Raw genomic sequence first — 19562 nt, forward strand, 5'->3', positions numbered from 1 at the left:
TTTTGAGCATCTCTCCCTAGACTGGGAGTCTTGAATATGGGGACAAGGCTTATTCATCTCTGTGATTGGTACATCAGCCACTCAGTGTCCATGGCACTGAACTCACTTTTGAAATCACTAGGACATAAAGCAAATGGGGACATCTACAGTCAGTTAACTTTGCCACTGGCAAATGTGTAATCCCAGGAGAATCATTGTTTCTGTGGTGTCAGCAATAATTTCCCAGATTATTGAAGGGAATTGGAGATACAAGTAGACCAGGAAGCAAAGGCTTCCAGAACTTTCCACATCCTACTCTGGAATGAAAACATAGGGAGAATAGCAAACCAATGGTATTACTCAAGATGAAAAACACGTGGAAGAGCTGTCAGCAGTGCTCCTGGAGACACGAGGCCTCTATGCCCTGCAGCCTACCTGGTAACGGGGGTGGAAGCCCATGTACTGGTGGCACTGCTCACAGTGGTGGTATGTGTTGTATGCTGCATACTTGGACAGCCTCATCCGCGCTGTCTGACGCCGCACATAGAGCTCCTCCGGCTTCCGGGACATCCCCCTGTCTGCAGGAAACCCCGGCATTACAGAGCAGCAGAAGGCACAACAAACCTGCTCTCCAGAGCTCTCCATGGAACAGACTGAAATGAGCTGAGATGCTATAATAGGATTTCGTGTGATCGTGCCTGCCTGGGCCCCGCGGTGACTCATCTGGTCAGACACAACAGAGACCCAGTAGGAGAAATGAATAGGGTTCCCAAGCGGTCTTACTCATGGGCCTACATATATTTAAAGACATATTCAAGGATTCGCTCCATAACAACACAAATGGATTGCCAACTGAATACGCAGATACCGTACTGCAGATGAACTGCCTCTGGTTTGCCAAATGACTTAGTAAGATTAAGATTTTAATACTAAACCCGGGTTAGAGACTGGTCTATGTGAAGGATGTGTCAGTGAAAATGCTTCTGAGAACAAGGATGATGGAATCCTTGGTTTGACAATGGAGACTGGTGAGTATCCTCCTTCCCACTTCCACTTGTCAAATTTTTCTAGTCTGTGCTTAAAATCATACTGGCCACTAATATCCGAGGTCTGCTGATGGTCCTAATACCATGAAACTGGGTGGCCCCTGAAGGAGGAGGAAGAAAACAAGATACCGAGGGTAGAGAGGGAAATATGTGCATTTCAGTATGACAACCCAAATTCATACATAAATATGTCTTCTATCCTCTATTAATCAGAACCTTCAGGATATTCTGACCATGACACATCACCAGGAGATGCTCATCACTGTCCGCACGTGCAGAGCCACCAGCCTGCCTTCACGGGAAGAGCCCATCCTTGTCCAGTGAGACAGGGACCTCAGTTCTCTACCAGCCACTGCTGGTTATTTCCCACCACCAGACAACCGAGCTCATCACCAACACAGTTCAGCTCAGCCCTCTAAGAGGCTCTTCCCCTGTACACTGGAAGAAGGCAGAGCAAGAGATTCATAAGGCTGACCTTCACTTTTTATGCTCTGAAGGTGGGAACAAATGAGACTGGCATCTTCATACTTCGGATCGTGAATAATGTAGTCAAAAGGCAACTTCTTGAACAGCTCCAGGTCTGGCCAGGGGTCACTGAGCTGGAGGTAATGCCAATCTGATTCCTCTCTGAGATCTGTAAGATTGGTGGAAACAGAGACAGGTGACAAACTAGGAAGTCAGAATGATTGATTTTTAAATGTGTACAAGGGCGATAATTGTGACAGAGCTGTCACTGAGTCTATGGGTTACTAGGGGATGCTACTGTCTCGAAGGCTCTTGGAACATATCACATTTTCAGGATTGTTCTTAGGAGGCAAAAGGTGCCTTCAGGTCTATCTCTTATTCAGAGGAACAGCCTGTGCTGTGTTTCCTTTTCTGACTCCTATACTGACTTCCGCTCCTCCCAATATACCTACTGCTTATTCTGCGCTTCCCCCCAGCACTGCCCCCCTCCCATATGTAGTGCACTAGTTCCCCTTGCTAATGGAATCTAACATAGTTCTCGATCTTGCCTTATATCTAAATGCTATGTAGCCAATATAGCCAACTCCTACCACTGCACCTCTAGAAAACCTAAGTATTCAAGCCCATTGCTTTCTCCCTTCTGAATGCCAGCACCACTCATGGCCCAAATTCTATCTTTACATTTGCCAAGTATCATCTTATATTATAACTGGTGTTATCTATGATGCTCACTCATGCTTGTTGGTAAAAAATTTTTTTAAAAAAAATCTAGTTGATCCAACTCAAATTATATAACATATTGATTTTTATATCTAAAATCATATCTAAAATCATTATATCTACTCATGGGCAGAGTCCATGTCCATAAGAGAAGAAAGACACAAAGAAAGAAGGAGAGGCACGTTTGTTGTGTAGGTGATAGGTGCTCAGTGCTTCCTATGTATCTTAATCTTCACCATACCCCGTAAAACAGCAATTATCCAAGCTTTACCAAAGAGAAAACCAAGGCAATAAGAGAGTTTCTGAGAAAATGGGCTTTGCAGTTTAGCAAACTGGGTTCAAATCCTGTTTATCATTGGGCTATCCAAGAAACTGAGGACATAAGAGACTCAACAGGTCTGCTGATTTTCATCTGAAATTCAGTTAAAAACTGTGGGGGAAGGGGTGAAAGCTCAGAGGTAGGACAAAGAGCCTCTTTCCTTCTTCCTTCAAAGGAAAGACCAAGGGCTGGATGGGCTTCCTCAGTTCCAAATTTTCTCCAATGCAAAATGCAAACACAGTTAGGAACATCTAAACAAGTGTTGTGTTTGCAAATAGCAGGACTTTCTCCTCTTTTAAGGCTGGGTGATATCCCACTGTGTGTATAAACCACATTTTTTTTTAATCCATCCATCTGCTGATGGACATTTATCCATCAACGCATAACATATGGTCATGAATAAGACTGCAATGAACACGGTAACTATGAACATGTTAATTAGCCCAACTGTACTGGTGATTTCACCACTACAATGTATACATATATCAAATCATCGAGTTGTACACTTTAAATGTCTATAAAATAAAAATAAAAAGAAGTGCTACTTAGATGCCAGCACACTGTACTGGTTCCCTTGCTTTGCAACACAGACAGGACTCTCCATACAAATTTTCATTCCCAAAGGAAAAGATCATTTACTAGACCAAGTTTATGAGCTCTTGGAGGAATGTACGAAGAGGTAGTAGATCATAAAACAGCTGTTCAAAGAGCGTCTTAGCATAATCAGGGCATATTCTGCTCCTTGAATAAGGAAATGGCTTTTCCCCACATGTCACATACTTCCAGTTTGCCCTAAGATACAGACTTATGTGCTCAGCTGCCTGAATGGGAACCTCTCCCGATGGATAACCCTGCTTCCTAGAGGCGGCCATCAAATCCAGCTCGGTTCCAGCTCTGTCATCTCCCGGCTGGGCGCCTGAGCATGTCACTAATCGGGATATAAGCCATTATTCTCATGGTGATGTGCAGAAAATCAAGTGTGGCAGTTTATGGAAAGTAGCCAGCACAGTGCTGGACACTTGGAAGATACGCAGTAAACGGCGGTTATTTTTAGTGTAGTGATTTTATCTCCATGGAGGCCTCCCGGGCACTATTCTGATATCGAGCAAAATGGGGCAAACGAGGGAGAGATAGAAGCACCCCACGAGGCCCTGGGGATGATCTGAGAATTCTGTCTAGAGGGTAACAGACACAAAGTCACTTGAGAAACCGATTCAAGAGGATTCTGAGCCCCAGTGTCACCAACACATAACTCACTGATGTTAATCTCTTCTTCATCATAAACGTCCACTTCCGTCAGCCGAATGAGCATTCTGGACAAAATACTGAGGAACTGCAGGTAGGCACCTGTCTTCCCAATCTGTGAAGACATTAAAATCGGAGCCAACACTCAGTACGCCCCGTCCACGTGCAGGCACTGACTGGAGCCCTGCACACGCTCCATGCCACCTGTCTCTTTCAAAGACCCCACCTAATTAAAGCAAGAGCTGGGGGGGCGCCTGGGGGGGCTCAGTCAGTTAAGCATCTGCCTTTGGATCAGGTCAGGATCCCAGGGTCCTGGGATTGAACCCTGCACTGGGCTCCCTGCTCAGCAGGGAGTCTGCTTTTCTCTCTCTCTCTCTCTCTCTGCCCTCCCTCAGCTCATGCTCTCTCTCTCTCAAAATAGGTAAAATCTTAAAAATAAATTAATTAAATTAAATTAAAAATAAAGTGAGAGCTGGGGGCTTGCAAAGCCATTTGAGGGGCAATGCGGCCTACAGAAGCAGGGTAGGCCACAGAGGGACTCCCGTGAGTAGCAGACCTGCCTGCTTCTAAGTCATGGCAACGAGTCTCTACTTTTAATTGGCCACATTTTCTAAGCTGTTAGAAATAGGGCTTTAATCACAAATTAAAGACAGGCTGCTTCAAAAAACAAACTGCTAATACAAAGCATAATAATGTCTTAAAAGAATTTTGTATAGGGGCACCTGGGTGGCTCAGTCAGTTAAGCACCCAAGTCTTGATTTTGGTTCAAGTCACGATCTCAGGGTGGTGAGATCAAGACCCACATCAGGCTCGTGCTGGCTGTAGAATCTGCTTGAGATCTGCTCTCTCCCTCTCCCTCTCCCCCTCTCCACTCTCCACCATGCGTGCTCACTCACTCACTCAAAAAAAAAAAAAAAGAATCTTGCATAATTAATTATATTGATATTTTTATATTAATCGATAGGTCAACAGTAAGAGAACAAAATCTGCTATGCAAGACTTAAAAGACTGACATCTCACTTCTCTCCTCCTAAGGCCAGGAAAAGAAATAAAATGATCTTTCTCCTCTTCCTGCACTTTCATCTGTATCATAGAGTCCCTTGCTCCCTCCGCCCCATACCAGGCTAGGACACTATGTGTCCTAGTTCACTTTGGTCACAGATGGTTAAATGGGTACCTATGAGCCAACCTGCCACCCCGTTACACTGGGAACATGCTTTCTAAATTCTCAGCTCAACGCCTGGTTCATAGTCCGTACTCAAGTGTGGATGAACAGAAATAACTAACTTTAGAAAAGAAAATATGAACTATAACCAGGTGAGCTTTCAGAGAAAATATGTGCCATACATTTAATAGACAAAGGATTAACATCTATAATCTCTAAAGGAGTTCCTGCAAAGCAACAGGAAAAGGTCAAATGCCTAAAGGAAAAGTAAGAGAAATGCACCAGAAAAATCACTGTGGAAGTAGTGGCGGTGACCCATACGTACATAAAAATATATTCAACCTTAATAAAACTATACTTTTATTATTTCTCACCTATCAAATGGGCGAATTTTTTTAAGATGACATCCAATAACATGACAATAGGGAGAAACCAGAATCCCCTTCTTCAAATTTATAAAAAGTTAACATAGGCTCACTCATTTAAAAATTCAAGAGATACAGAGTGCCGACGAAGAAGAATGTTTACAAATCCCACTCCCTCTTCGGGTAACAACTCAGTGATGATCCTGCCAGGGAATTTTTGGTATTTTCACACACAGAGACACATGCATACACACTGATACTTATTTCCCTAATTGATATTCCATCGTGTATGTTACTCTGTAACGTATTTTTTTTTATTTCAATTTTTTCAACTTAAAATCGTAGAGAAATTTCAATGTCAGCAGAAAGGGACCTATCTCCAACTTTCTCTGGCTGAACTGCGTGATAGAGTTGTGCTCACACTTATTCAAATGACCTTGCACCAAGGGAACTTCAGTTGTTTCTGGTTTGGTTTTTCACTATCGTAAAACAATTCAAAAATGAGCATTCTTATACATATTTTTGTGGGTTTGTATTTCTTGGAGCAGACTATAAGGAAATTAACATAGCATCAGAAGGTAGCACATCTTCAATTGGGGCAGGATGGTACTGCTGGGGGGGGGGGCAGTAACTAACACCACCGGCTTTCTACCATCAGGTGCCCTGTGATATTCTCTCATTTAATGCCCACGTCTCGGACACACGTATTATTCTTTGCCTTATTCTCAGAGAGGACACTGAGGCACGGAAGGGCTGGGTCCTGCCGAGGGTGTCAGGCGCTGTCTGATGCATAATTCGACCCCACCCCACAGCCTACCTCCCACCTCAGCATGGTTCTGACAAATCCCCTCCAAGACCTGACACGGTCCTCTTCATGTGCTCCCAACACTTGGCAGATGTCTGCCAGGTTGACAGCTGAAACGGTCTTCGTTATTAGGAAAACACAGTGGGGTGACTGGCTGGGATAGGGACGGGCCTCCTGCCCACCCCCACCCCATTATGTCTCACCGAAACCTTCCAGGTCAGAATCCAGGGCGGTGGAGGGTGGGGGTGTTTCTGATTGGCACAGACTGGCCGTGGGGACCAAATGGAATGATGTGGGAAGAGCAGAATCAGGGTCTGAAGGAGCAGCACCCGCAAACACAAACACACCCCGCAAGGCAAGAAACAGGTTAGAGCACGGAAGTGAGCCAGCCGTGGGTGCCCTGCAGGTCCTGACCTGTACCCACCTGCCCACTATGGGGCCTGCAGTGACAATAGCAAGTGTGCCTAAGGGATGCTGTTAGCCCCGTACCCGCCCCGTGGGCGTGAACACCAGAAGCCCCACGGAGCCCGGGCCCCCAGCGGGGCAGCACCCACCTGCGGGGGCCCGCTGAGCAGCAGCCTGCGTGGGTGGAAGCTGTCCACGCGGCCCTCGGCGCGGTTGCCGTAGTCCATGTGGCTGGGCCGGGGCACCGTCCACTGCCGGTAGTAGAGGGACTGCTCCGTGGATGTCATGGTCTTGCTGAGCAGGGGGCGGAAGGAGCTGGCCCACATGACCGAGTGGGAGGGCAGGAGCGATGCGGCCTTGGGCAGGCCACTGCTGTCGGTGGCCGTGACCATGTCGTACACCAGCTTGGGCAGGAAGACAATGGGAGGTTGCCGGCAGGCCTTGCTCATGGAGCACTGCGAGGCCTGTAGGACGAGGGTGCCAGCAGCAGGCGCCATAGACGAGGAGGAGGAGCCCGAGGAGGACAGCTGGGAGGACGACACGGTGACCGACGCCTGGACGCTCCTCTGGCCGGTCCTCAGGCCGGAGTCCGGCTGGGGGGTTGGCCCAGGGCTGCGCCTGCTGATGACTGGTGGTGGCCCCCGACTCGCATGGGGCCTCTGTCTGTCACCGGGGGCCCTGGCCTCCTCCGAGGGGCCGCAGGGCTGAGGCGATCGGGCCCGCTCCCCCTGCGAGGGCGCCGCGGGCTGAGCCAAGGACTCCCCGCACGGTGCTGAGCCTGGGGAAAACACGAGCCTTAGGAAAACACAAGCCTTAGGAAAACAGGCTCAGTCCCGCCCTGGGAAGGACCCTCGCCAAACCACCCCCCATCCCCACTTCTGGGACATAAACTACCCGTGCTTGACAACACTAGGAATTCTCACTAATGAAATCCCCACTCTGGGCAAACAGAAAGTCTCCTGTCCTAGAACAGAGCCACAGCTTGCTGAAGGGGGAGACCCGGGGTCCCATGGAGTGGCCTCACCCTACAGCCACCCCAGAACCCTGCACACTGCATCCAAAGTCTCTCCGTTGCATCCCCCTGACCCAATCTGTCCCACAGCACCCTGCCTTCAGTGCTCAAGAGACCCTCCTGCAGGTGCTCCCAGGAACACCTCTCCCATCTGTCCCATGTGACCATGGAGCTCACAGCTCATGTCTGCACCAGCGCAGCGGTGGCTTCTAGTTCAAACTGCCAGCCTGACTCGCAGGACACAGTAGGCTTTACCAAACACTAGAATTACCTAGCTTTTAGAAGGATCGAGGAGAGGACATGCAGCACGCACAGCAGCCACCCAAATAGGGACCTTCCTGTGTCCTTCCCCCACGTGGACCATGCTGAGACCCTGGTGAGTGTGGTCACCTGGATGCACCAGACAGCACCCTGCTCTCCTTTAGGTCATCCCAGCCACATGCACCAGGGCTCGCATGCCAGCTCATGGCAGACCTGCAGACCTCAGGCCCCACAGAAAGCAGGGCAGACAGGCCAATGCATCGTTGTCTTAAATCTGTCCTTTCCCAGGAGATGGTGTGGAGACAAGATAGACCAAGGGAGGCCTGAGACCCCTGACCATCCTCCTCAGAGATGCCTTCCTGCCACCCTGCAGCCCCTAGCTTGGCCTGCACCCCATGTACCATGCCACTCGGGCTACTTCCCCTCTGGATCTGAGCTCCCCAGCAAAGACCCCACAACTCAGCTCTGAAGCCTGCATCTAGGCCTTTACAGAGGGCTCAGGGACAGAGGGACTCAGCACTGGCCAGTCCCCTTCTGCCCAAGGCCTGGCTCCGGCTGAGGTTTGTCGTCCTCGGGCAAGGCACTTGAAGCGACTGGCTCCGTGTCAATGGATGAGCAGAAGAGCAGATGTGGGGAGGCTGTGAGGGACTGGGGCACTGGCCTGGGGCCAGGAGGACAGACAGGCCTGAAGGACCTCAAAGAGGAACAAGATTCCAAAAGTAGACCAAGGGAACCCCAATGTCTTCGTCCACTTCCCTGGGTTGTGAGGGCCAGCCTGGTAGGCCTCCAAGGATGACATCCACACTGATGTTTATCTCCGTCCGCCTCCAGACCTCCATTGGTCTGTCCCCAGTTGAATCCAGGGGGATTATCGGTCTATAAAAATGGGACCCAGCCCCAGCCAGGTCCCCACCCTGACTCGTGTGGCTGTGGAGACGTGTCTGACCTCCCTGGGCCTCTGTACCCTCATCTCTGAAACATATGGCACCCAAGGCCATGGGAAGCATCTCGGCAGAGACCCCCTTACAATCTCAGGACCTTTTGAGGAGTCCTGGCTAAGAAAGTCACTTCACCTAACTGAAGCAATCCAGAAGGAGAAAGCCTGGCCCATAGCCTGGACATTCTATTCCTGAAGACACCGCACAGACCAGTGGATCCTCAGAACCTTCTAGAAAGCTGTCCCACCAGGATGAGACAGAAAAAGCATCATTCCACCATTCCTCTATGTTCTGAATAGCATAGATTCATTCACTCACCCATTCGCCAGCTCCACCCCAGGGGCCCAGGCTCCCTATATTATTTGGGGCAGAGGACCGGAAGCTGTAGCATTTGGTTTTTCTGACCCAAGCCGAGGGACTAGGTCTCCCTTCTGCCGCAGAGCCGCCGGCTGATGTGAAGGAGGCCTCTTTCTGACTCCCTCTGCGTGTAACTGCGAGGGAGACCCCCCTCAACCTGGCTGACTGTCACCCGTGGGCTGTGTGAGGAGGGGTCAGGAGGGGGTCAGAAGACAGGAAACCAAATCCCTGGGTGCTCTCTGCCCTCCGCAGCCATGTCCTGACCCCCCGCCCAGAGCTGCAGGCCCCGGGACCGCTCACTGCGCCCAGCACCACGTGCACTTCCACAGCCTGAGCCTCCTCTGTCCCAAATATCTTCTCTTCTGAGACCCAATGGCCAGCTGCTCTCCGAAACCCGCAGAGACCGCACCCTACCCCTAAATCTGCCCCCACCTGAGACAAAATTACCTCTTCACCCACCTGTCACTTCATATGTGTGACTGTGCAGGGACAGCAAAGCAGCCCCTAATGCAACATCACCTGGCTTATGAGGACTGATGAACTCCCCGAGAGTAGGTCTGTCTCTAACGTGTCTTTCAATGCCCTGACTCAGAAACAAAGCCGGCTCTTGGTGATGACTGCAACAGGAAGACCGGCGATCCTGTTTCACGTGTGTCCATCCTGTCTGCTCCCAGACACCAAGCCTCCCTTAGGCAGAGACTGGGCGTTTTACCCCCATTTCCGTGTGATCTGGGTCCAGGGCTCAGGGAACACCTGCTGCCTTCTGTTGCTTTTCCCCCAGAGAAATCTGTGTCCACATCTCTCTGCCTTTGGATTCGACAAGAGCACCTCACCTCAGCCCCTCCCGTCTCAAGGGCACAGTGATCCCCTAAACCAACAGCTGCCTGGGAGCAGCCAGGGGACATGGCCAAGCATAGGCTGTCAAGGGGATAGAGTCCATGATCTTCTCCCAGAACTCTGAGGTCCTGCCCAAACCTCTGATGTCCTGGACCCCCATCCAGAAACATAATTCCTCCCTAAGCAAGCCCAGTTCTTCAAAGATTCCCTTCTCTCTCCAGTTCTGGATAAAATAAAGATCTCTTTTCATTCTCTGCAAACTCAAAAGAAGCATCCAGATGTGCACTCTTTCGCACCTTGAGACTTACTGGATGCTTTCGAGGAGAGAGACGAAGATGCCGAATCATGGGAGCGGGACCTCTCCCTCTTCACCGGGCTCCTCTTCTCCGAGGTGGAGCCTGTTTCAAGACACACACACTGAAAATACCTCGTAAGCATCATCTCGTATGTCAGCCCAGCACTTTATAGTTTGCAAAGTGTGTTCACTTCTAGCATCCAACCATCCATCCATCCATCCATCCATCCATCCATCCATCCACCCAGCTACCACCCTGCAGGTGCCCACCTCTGACAGGGCCCCGAGGACAAAGAAGGGGTGGGGCGCAGGGGAGGCCAGGCAGGTACCCTGGGCTCATGGAGGCTCCTTCTCATGAGCCGCAGTTATGAGTGTAAGGAGTACAGGGAGAGGCCAGGGAGCCCAGAAGCCAGGCTCCCACCCAGCACAGAGAGGCAAGAGCAGGTGACTTCTTGGAAGGGGTGACCCAACCTGAGCCAGCAGAAGTTTCTAGGTGAAGCACAGAAGAGGGAGAATTGAAAGCCACAGGGAGAGCCTCTGTGTGGCCTAGAGGTGACAAGAGCAGAGCACAGCCAGGGACCCCCTATGAGCTGAGTGTGATCAACAGGATGGGGTACAGCATGGGGCGGGGGCTGGGGAGCTGAGAAGAATGAACAATGAGACTAGAGAGGTAGGTCATAAAGTGCCAGGAGTGCAGATTCAGCCCACAGGCAACAGGGAGACCGAGTCATCTTAGTGTCAGGGTCATATGCATGGTCACTACAGCACCAGCAGAGTCTGCCCAGGGGCCTTTAGTCTCCGTCTTACAGATGAGCAATCTGAGACCAGGACAGAAGGCATCACGTGTCCCAAGTCACAGAACCAGCAGGTGCAGTGGGAAGAGGAGCTGGGTCTTAGAACCTACACCACACCCCACAAATGCTTCACATTTTCATATAAACAGCTTTGTCTTTTTTCTTGTGCTACTGACAATAGCTAGATGCTCTGCATGGCCCTGATTTGTGTGTCCTGTTAAAATACAGTGTTGGATTTTCACGTCTTCAAATGAAACTGGCCTTTTCTCCTAAATCTTGATAATAGACGTATCTTGTTGATTCACGCAGAGAAAATAAGTGAGTGAATCTTATACAGGGCGGTAATGCCACCAAGTCAAACAGAGCAGGATCCTGAGTTCTAAGAAACCTCAATTTTCCTTCCTATTCTCTAAGAATTCTAGAACTAGGAAGAGCCAATCGAGATTTCATTTTCTCACACCACCAAAAAAGAGGGAAAGGAAAGCAAAATCTGAATTCAACAAGGGATGTGCCTTTTCCTGCAAAGACAGATCTAGAATGCACTCATAGTTTTTGGCCATCAGACGGGCCCCAGGGCCAGAGCACCTGCACAAGTGCAAGCTGCCCCCCTCACCTTCCGTCACCAGCTCCTCGTCCTCATTGTCCGTGCTGCTCAGCTTTTCCGCATCACTCTCCAAGGGCTCATTCCGAGCCCCCTTCTCCAAGGGAACTTCGTTGCTCACAAAGTAAGCGGCCAGGCCCAGCTCCTGCTCCAGTGCTGTTCTCACCAAGCAGGAGGAGTTTATTAGACGCAGGTCACAGTACCTCAGAGACCTAGAGGGGAAAAGAAGTTATTGAGTGTCTTCTGCAACAGAGGCACTGCTCCCAGCACTGCCGGGGGGGCGGGGGTCCTACTGATGTAGCCTTGACCTCCTCAAGATGATCCCGTTCCTAAATGGAACGGCCACCCCTCACACAGCTGGTGATCCTCACGGGGTGAAGCTGAGGGAGGCGTCAAGCCTCACCCCAGCTGGAGGACCTCCACCCACGGGCCCCAGCAACAGCCATCGCACCCCCCATGAGCTCAAATGGTGCCTGTCTGAGAATCAGGAAAAGCTGCCCAGACCTCAGACACATTTCACTGCCACAGGCTGGAAACCTATCACAATAGATGCGCAAATCCATGACGACTCTGCACGTAAAGACTCCACCTCAGACCATGAGAGACTCCTGACTCTGGGAAACGAACAAAGGGTGGTGGAAGGGGAGGCGGGCGGGGGGACAGGGTGACTGGGTGACGGGAGCTGAGGGGGGCACTGGATGGGATGAGCACTGGGTGTTATTCTATATGTTGGCAAATAGAACTCCAATAAAAAAATATACAAAAAAAAAAAAAAAAAAAGACTCCACCTGCCACGGGGCACCGGAAGCCGGGCCGGCCCAGGCCCCACAGGCGCGGGCACAGGCAGCCGGCCCTTCGCAGACCCCAGGCCACGGCGCCCTCCTCACCTCGGCAGGGACTCCCCGTGAGGGTCCATCCCGCTGAAGATCAAGATGCACGGCAGGCCCTCCAGCTCCAGGTAGGTCTGAGGCCTCCACTCGGCGTCCTCTATTTTCTGCCACATCTGTGGAGAACCGAAAAGCAGCGAGGTGGCGAGAGAGCCCTTGCCCTCCGACTGGCCCAGCTCACAGGTCTCCGGTGTCCTCCTCCGGACGGCTCTTCACACCACAAACAAGCACGGCGTCAGCTCCCGCTGCACCCCAGCCGCCCGGCGCGGCACCCTCAGCGGACCTCGGGAGACAGTGCACACCCTCAGCAACGGAGCGGTTTTCCGGTGGCGGCGTGAGCGCGGGCCGGGCCCCCCTCCCAGCTCCTCCTACCCCACTCTGCCCTCAGTACTCCCTGCGACTCCCTCCCATCTCTGTGGACCAGTGCGAAGCTGTGGCCCAGGCACTGTGCTGGGGGGGGGCTGTCGGGGGGTCCCTGCACCCCCCCACCTGGGGCAGGGGCCGGAGGACCCGCAGGGAGCACCACGCCAGCCCTGGTGGCAGGGAGGGGCGGCTGCCTGAAAGAGGAGAAGACGTGGAGTTGATTCTACAGGCCTTAAGCGTTGACTAAACAAAGGCCGAGGAGAAAAGCACTCCCAGGAAGGACGAAAGGCACGCTGCAGCCCCCGAGATTTTAAAGATCAAGACAATGTGCTTTGGGGGGGCGACATTTATAAGTGATTTGGTACCACAGGTGGGGCCGGGACACGCAAGGCAGCCAGAAGGGTGGCCGGGCGTGGAGGGGGCGTGATGGACAGCAACACTGATTCGCCACTCATTCACCTCTCGGTAACCCCTCGGTCACGGTCCCCCTCAACTCTCCCAGGCACCTTTCACCCCGCCAGTCCCTGACCACGGCGCCCACCTTGAGCTGCTTCACGAAGTGCTTCCCGATGGTGATGCCGGAGCTGGGGTTGCCCAGGATGATCTCGAAGTGCTCCTCCAGGGCCAGGCGCGCCCGCACGTGGGCCAGCCGCTCGTAGGCCACAGCCGCCAGCGGCGAGCAGGGCACCCGCAGCAGGACCATGAGCCCGTGGCCGCAGGGGCACTGTTTGGGGGAGTTGATGAGGTTCTGGGTGATCTCCAGTGTCTCCACCGACGTGTAGTCCTTCATCTGCGAGAGGCCACTCACGGCCATCATCGCGGCCGCGTAGTGCTGCACGAGAACAAAGGTCCTGATCACCGCGCTGTGCAGGCGGGGGAACCTGCAACAAAGAGAGATGGAGCCGTGACCGGGCTGCTGCCAACCTCCGGGACGCCCGGAGCACACCAGGGGGACGAGCGCCTTCGCCCAGCAAACAAGTGACCCAGTGCGGCCACCACATCGGGCACAGCAACTCCCAGACTGCAAACAAGTTGTGTTTCCTTTCGAGGCAGGTTGTTTCAAACCTGAAATGGAAGCCTCCTTAGAAGTCAAAACACTTCCAGCTAGGAAACGAGAGCATAGGTTTGCTGTTCCTCTGTGTTTTCCACAACCTGGTGCATAGTAGCTGCTCAATAAATATTTATTCAATGAACCAATAGGGGAGTGAATAAAGTAAGCGATTGTTTCTTCTATCCTCAGCTTAGTTTATGGTTCTTTCAGTTAGGAAATTTGCTCCCAGTTCCCCCTGAAGATAGAAGCACAAGCAATCAGCATGTATGTGTGACTATCACATTCCCCAGATTGAGGGTGACTATCCTGAAGGCACGTCACAGCATTCAAGTACGAGGAATAATGAGAAATGTAACTAAATGTGATTTGACATACGAATTACAAATCAGAACATAGTCAAACCAAGAATCCCACTTTTGGCTTCAGAAGCTGTTATCTATCATAGGTTTCCACATGAAAGTGGTGACCCCACCATGACCACACACACTGCTAGAGCTCTTCTGATTCACACGTCAGAAACAGACCCAGAGCCCCACCAGAAAAACCCAGCCCTCTAGGTCACTGTGATTCTCTGTAGGAATAGACAAATTGACATCCACTTTACATGCGATGCTCTTGTGGGTTTATTTAGCTGGAATGTGTCCCCTGACACAGTGGCTTTTTGGAGCAAAGATAAAGTAGTTTCTTGATCTACAGAGATCAGACCCTTACCATGGCCATGCCACCCCGAGAGTTCTATCAGGGCAACCAATCCCCTTCCACAGAATTTCTGAGGTCTTCTCTTGTCAACTCTTTATTCTTGTCCTTAGCATTTCAACAAGGCCATGGGTTCTATAAACTGGAGAGCTGGCTTGGCAAATTTGCCATTACCAAGTTTCTGCTGTCTCAGGAAGGCATGAATGATCTGCAGATGCTGGCACACAGGGGACTCAGCAGCCCAAGGACTACTTTGCCCTGCCCTGGTGCATTGGCCAAATAGTGCCCAAGAAGAAAACAAGAGAGCAGGGTGGAAAATGCATGGTCTCTCCTGCCCTACAGGACTACCTCAGCTGCGGTGGCCCCTTGTCCCCCTGAGCAAGGTGGGATGAATGGGCATGAAGAGGGGCAGGATGTCATTTAGGAGGAAGCATACTTTCTCCCCCTCTCTGACATGGTGGGAAGTGCCTGCATTCAACTCTTCTCAAAGGACAAGCAGCAAAAGGACAGGAACCACATTTATCCATCTGAAATGACCATATAAATCATATTGATCCATCTGAAATGACCAGAAAACTGGACAAATATATGAAATAAGAATGTTTCCAGATATTGGGCATTGGGAAATGAAAGATGGTGACCCTTAGAAATGGAAATCAAATTAGGTGAATCCTCAGCTTCTTCCTGGAAAAAGCTTCTGGAATGTGCTCAGGAAAGGGGAACCCAGGCAAAGCATCAATGGTCTCCCTGACTTGAGGGAAAGGCCCTGGAATCCAGGGAAATCAAGACAGCAAGAGTTCACAGGAGAAAATACCAGAGAGGAATAAGCTGCACAAATAGAGAACTCAGGAGAGCTACAGAGGTTCCCCCAGTCGTCAGCTGAGCAGTGATCAGTGCGTATAGGTGAAGAAACTACTCAAGGCCAAAAAAAAAAAAAACAATCCAAGAGAATTAAAGGGAACAATGTCTCAAGCTCACATAGGATTTAGAATAGCTTCTATTCCCATCAGCAGCATGGAAGACCTCAGAATTCATGGAATATTATAGAATATTTAGAGGGTTTTGCCTTAGTGGTGGGCAAAGGTAGCCCTGGACTAAATACTGCTCTGATCCTGCTGAAAAAAGCTTAAAACAAGACCTAAAAGGATCAAACTCTCAGACAATTTAACTGTATCAGAGCAAAGCTGAAGATTTATAGGAATACAAATACATCCAGCCAAAACAAGGTGAAATTCACAATGTCTGGAATCCTCTCAAAAATTACAGATATTTATTTAATTATTTATTTTTTTAAATTACAGATATTTAAAGAAGAAAATATAATATAATAAAGGAGGAAGAAAAATCAATCAATAGAAAGTGACTCAGAAATGACATACGTGATAGAATTAGTAGACAGGAACATTAAAACAATTATTATTATAACTATATTCCATACACTTAAGAAACTACAGTAAAGACTGAGAGTGTCAAGTAGAGATATAAAAAAGACTCAAATTCTAGAGATCAAAACTAAAAAAGCCAAAAGAGAGAAGATGACCTGGACCCTGAATTCTCATGGAACTACCATCTTGGTATTTGGACTTGCCCTGCCCTGTCAGCTACAATAGGTACATTCAGGGATAGATAGATGACCCATGATAGGTCAGCAGTCTTTTCTGGGAATTTTTCAAACTGCTTAAAACAATCAGTCCTCCTCTAGAAGCTGAAGACTGTGTAATTCAGCAACAACCAGGGGTGATATATTCATGGAAGAAGCAGTGTGCAATGAGATACAACATAGCCAACACAGAGAGACATAGGAGACCAGATAACACAGTCTTGGGAGTGTGCAATACCTAACTTAAGCTGCTCCTGAAACAAGCTGCATCTCTGACATTCTGTGCCTTATTTATTCAACTTCTCCTTTTATTTCACAACTCAATACATTTCTCTCCTTTTCTTAAGGTAGTTCAAATTGAGATTCTATCACTTGCAAGAGTCCTGATTAATAAACAAATGCAAGTAACTGTTTATCATCAATTCATCAATGTACATTCATGCACGTGGTGCCTGAAGTTGTCTTTCTTCTTTTTTTAGAAGACAATTTCTTCTCTTAGGAGAAGAATTTCTTCTTATAAGACTCCTTTAGTTTTATAAAAATATAAACAAACAAACTGGATGTGAAGAACGGCAGAAAAAAAGGTTAGTAAATGTGAAAACAGTAATAGAAATGATTTTAAATGAAACAAAGGGAAACAAAAAACGACTATGGCATCAGAGAATTACAGGAACAACTTTGAACCATTTAATGTATGTGTGATTGGATTACTCTAAGAGAGAGGAGAATGTAGAAAAATATATTTGAAGAAATAATCACTGAAATTTTCCTCAAATGTAATGAAAATTCAATTAACTTAAGTACAAGAAAACTATACCAAGATTCTATAAGAGTACAAGAGTACAAGTTTCTTAAGTACAAGAAACTATACCTATTCATATCTTAAATTACTTAAAACCAGTGACAAATTAAAAAAAAAAATTAAAGCAGCCCAGCCAGGGGATAGAAGGGGCTGCGAAGGGTGGGCACATTACAGCAAGAAACAGAGATGAGGATGACAGCAGATTTTGTTTGAAACAATGCAAGTCAGAGGACAGTAGAGCAACATCTTTAATGTATTCAAAGAAAAAAAACAACCTAAATTTTATACCCAGGTAAAGTATCTTTCAAAGATGAGTAAAAATAAGGACACACAAAAGCTTAAAGAATGTTATCACCAGCAGACCTTCCCTACAAATGTTGGGGAAAAGACCTTCAGACAGGATAATGAAACCATATTAAACCACATGAAGAAATGAAAAGCACTGGAAATAGTAACTGTGTGCAGAGATATAAAAGGTGTTTTTAAAAATTACTATTATTTAAATAGCTCTTAAAGATAATTGACTAAAGCAAAAGTAATTTATTGTGGAGTTTATAATATATATAAGTAAAAGGTATGAGCATAGAAGCACAAAGCCTAGAAGGTAAGAAATAGATATACAAAAGAAGATAGAAAAGGGGAGTCCACAGAGCAGATGAAACAAATAGAAAAACTGCAAGATGATAGATTTAAACACAACCACATCAATACTGACATTAAATATAAATGGTCTAAACACCCCAATTAAAAGTCAGAGACTGTCAGATGCAAAAAACAAGCCCCAACTATAAGCTGCCTATATGAAAACAACTTTAAATATAAAGACACAAGTAAATTAAAGGTAAGATAAAAAATTATGAACTATGCTAACCCTACTCAAATGAAAGCTGGAATAGCTATATTAATATCAGAAAAAGTAGATTTTAGAACAAAGAATAATATTTTGGGGGTCATTTTATAACGATAAAGGAGTCAATTCATCAAGAAACATTTCACCAAAGATAACATACAAATGACAAATAAGTACATGAAAAAATGCCCAACATCATCAGCCATTGGAGAAATGAATGAACTGTTGGCACATATTGTATAACTTCATTTATATAAGACACTAGAAAATGTAAATAGTCTATAGTGAGAAAGGGAAAGGACGGAATAATTACCAAGGAGTAAGAAGGAACTCTTATTTATTATCTTAATTGCAGTGAAGGTTTTGCCAGTGTTTACATATGTCAAAACTCACCAAATTGAACACTTAAATATCTGTAGTTTACTGTATGTCAGTTATTCCTCACTAAAGCTATTGTTTAAAAAGAAAAGAAAAAAAGAACCACTATGTGGAAGGTAGTGGGGAAGCAGCCCATCTCCAAACAGCATGTACAGGGAGAATGTGCCTGCCCCTAAGCCTTCATGGTTGATCCTACAGGAAGGAAGCTTCACAGAAAACATATTGGAATAAAAGTGGAAGTTGTGAAATGCCTAAATCTCTTAGGTACCAGCAAGTTTGTGTCAGATCTGTGGTCTTACAAGTGGGTTTCCCAGCCATATACTGGTGTCTGTGTGCAACACAGGGCAAATCAGCAGGCTGACCATGCACATAGTGACAAGGGGCAGGAACCAATGTGTTCTTACCTTTAGTGACTTCTGTCCAAGTTGCCTATGTCAAAAAAGATTTCCAGACAGATGATTCCTAGGAAAGGCAGCATGGCATGGTGGAAAGAATATTAAACCTGGCTATAATCCAGGTTGCCACCAATAGGATGTGTGACCTTGGGCAAATCACTTCCTCTCTCTGAGCCTCATTTCCCACAAATACAAAATGGGGTGGGGTGGCTGGCTTAAATGATTCCCAGGCGATCCTATGATTCTCCATAACTCATATTCCAGAGTTTTATTATTTACTTCTCACTCGGTAAAATGTGAATTTTAATCTCTGTGCCACACTTCCGGTTCGGCAGAGGGAGAGAGAGGCAAGAAAGGAAGAGGACAGTGGTGAGGATGACAATGACAGTTGACAGTCATGGTGACAGTAATAGTGATGGTAATAGCAGCGATGCAATGGTGGTGAGGTGGATCATGATGCTGATGATGGGACAGTGACAGTGGTGCAGATGGTGGTGACAGTGACGGTGATAATGGTCTTTGTAATAATGGTGGTGACAGTAATGATGGTGATGATGGTTGTGACAGTGACAAGTGACTGTGATAATGGGATGTGACAGTAACCATGGTGCCAATGGTGGTGCTGACGGTGGTAATGGTGGTGACAGTGATGGTGACAAAGCATGATGGTGCTGGCTGCAGCTAACATGGGCATGTAATGTACACCAGGTATGCTCTTTTTTTTTCACCAGGTATGCTCTTAATGTTTTTCATGTATTAATTCACTTAACCCTCATAACATCCCCGTGTGGCAGGCATTATTACCCTAGGTAATAGGTTGAGAAATGTTCCTAAAGACTCACAGCCAATGAGCGACAGACTCAGGACTCGAACTAACCCAGGAAGCATGATTCTGAAGCCTGAGTTCCCAGCATACAACCGTCCCTGAGGC

At 48.1% G+C, this 19562-nt stretch overlaps 1 protein-coding gene across 9 annotated transcripts in view; it reads right to left on the reverse strand.

The window, feature by feature from the left end:
• The window catches only part of GREB1 (growth regulating estrogen receptor binding 1), an 89916-nt gene that overhangs the window by 15152 nt on the left and 55202 nt on the right, over positions 1-19562 (reverse strand). For 7 of the 9 annotated variants that reach the window (XM_041757385.1, XM_041757383.1, XM_041757381.1 and 4 more), the window contains 8 exons: positions 13401-13740; positions 12497-12612; positions 11622-11821; positions 10216-10317; positions 6664-7292; positions 3787-3889; positions 1501-1659; positions 415-557 (listed from right to left, as the gene is read on the reverse strand). In XM_041757385.1, coding sequence (XP_041613319.1) covers positions 415-557; positions 1501-1659; positions 3787-3889; positions 6664-7292; positions 10216-10317; positions 11622-11821; positions 12497-12612; positions 13401-13740 — 1792 coding nt within the window. Of the gene's footprint in view, positions 1-414; positions 558-1500; positions 1660-3786; positions 3890-6663; positions 7293-10215; positions 10318-11621; positions 11822-12496; positions 12613-13400; positions 13741-19562 lie in introns of those variants that run through there. The other 2 variants (XM_041757382.1, XM_041757387.1) reach the window with 2 other exon arrangements.

This window comes from Vulpes lagopus, chromosome 5, assembly GCF_018345385.1.
Source record: "Vulpes lagopus strain Blue_001 chromosome 5, ASM1834538v1, whole genome shotgun sequence".
Taxonomy (NCBI): domain Eukaryota; kingdom Metazoa; phylum Chordata; class Mammalia; order Carnivora; family Canidae; genus Vulpes; species Vulpes lagopus.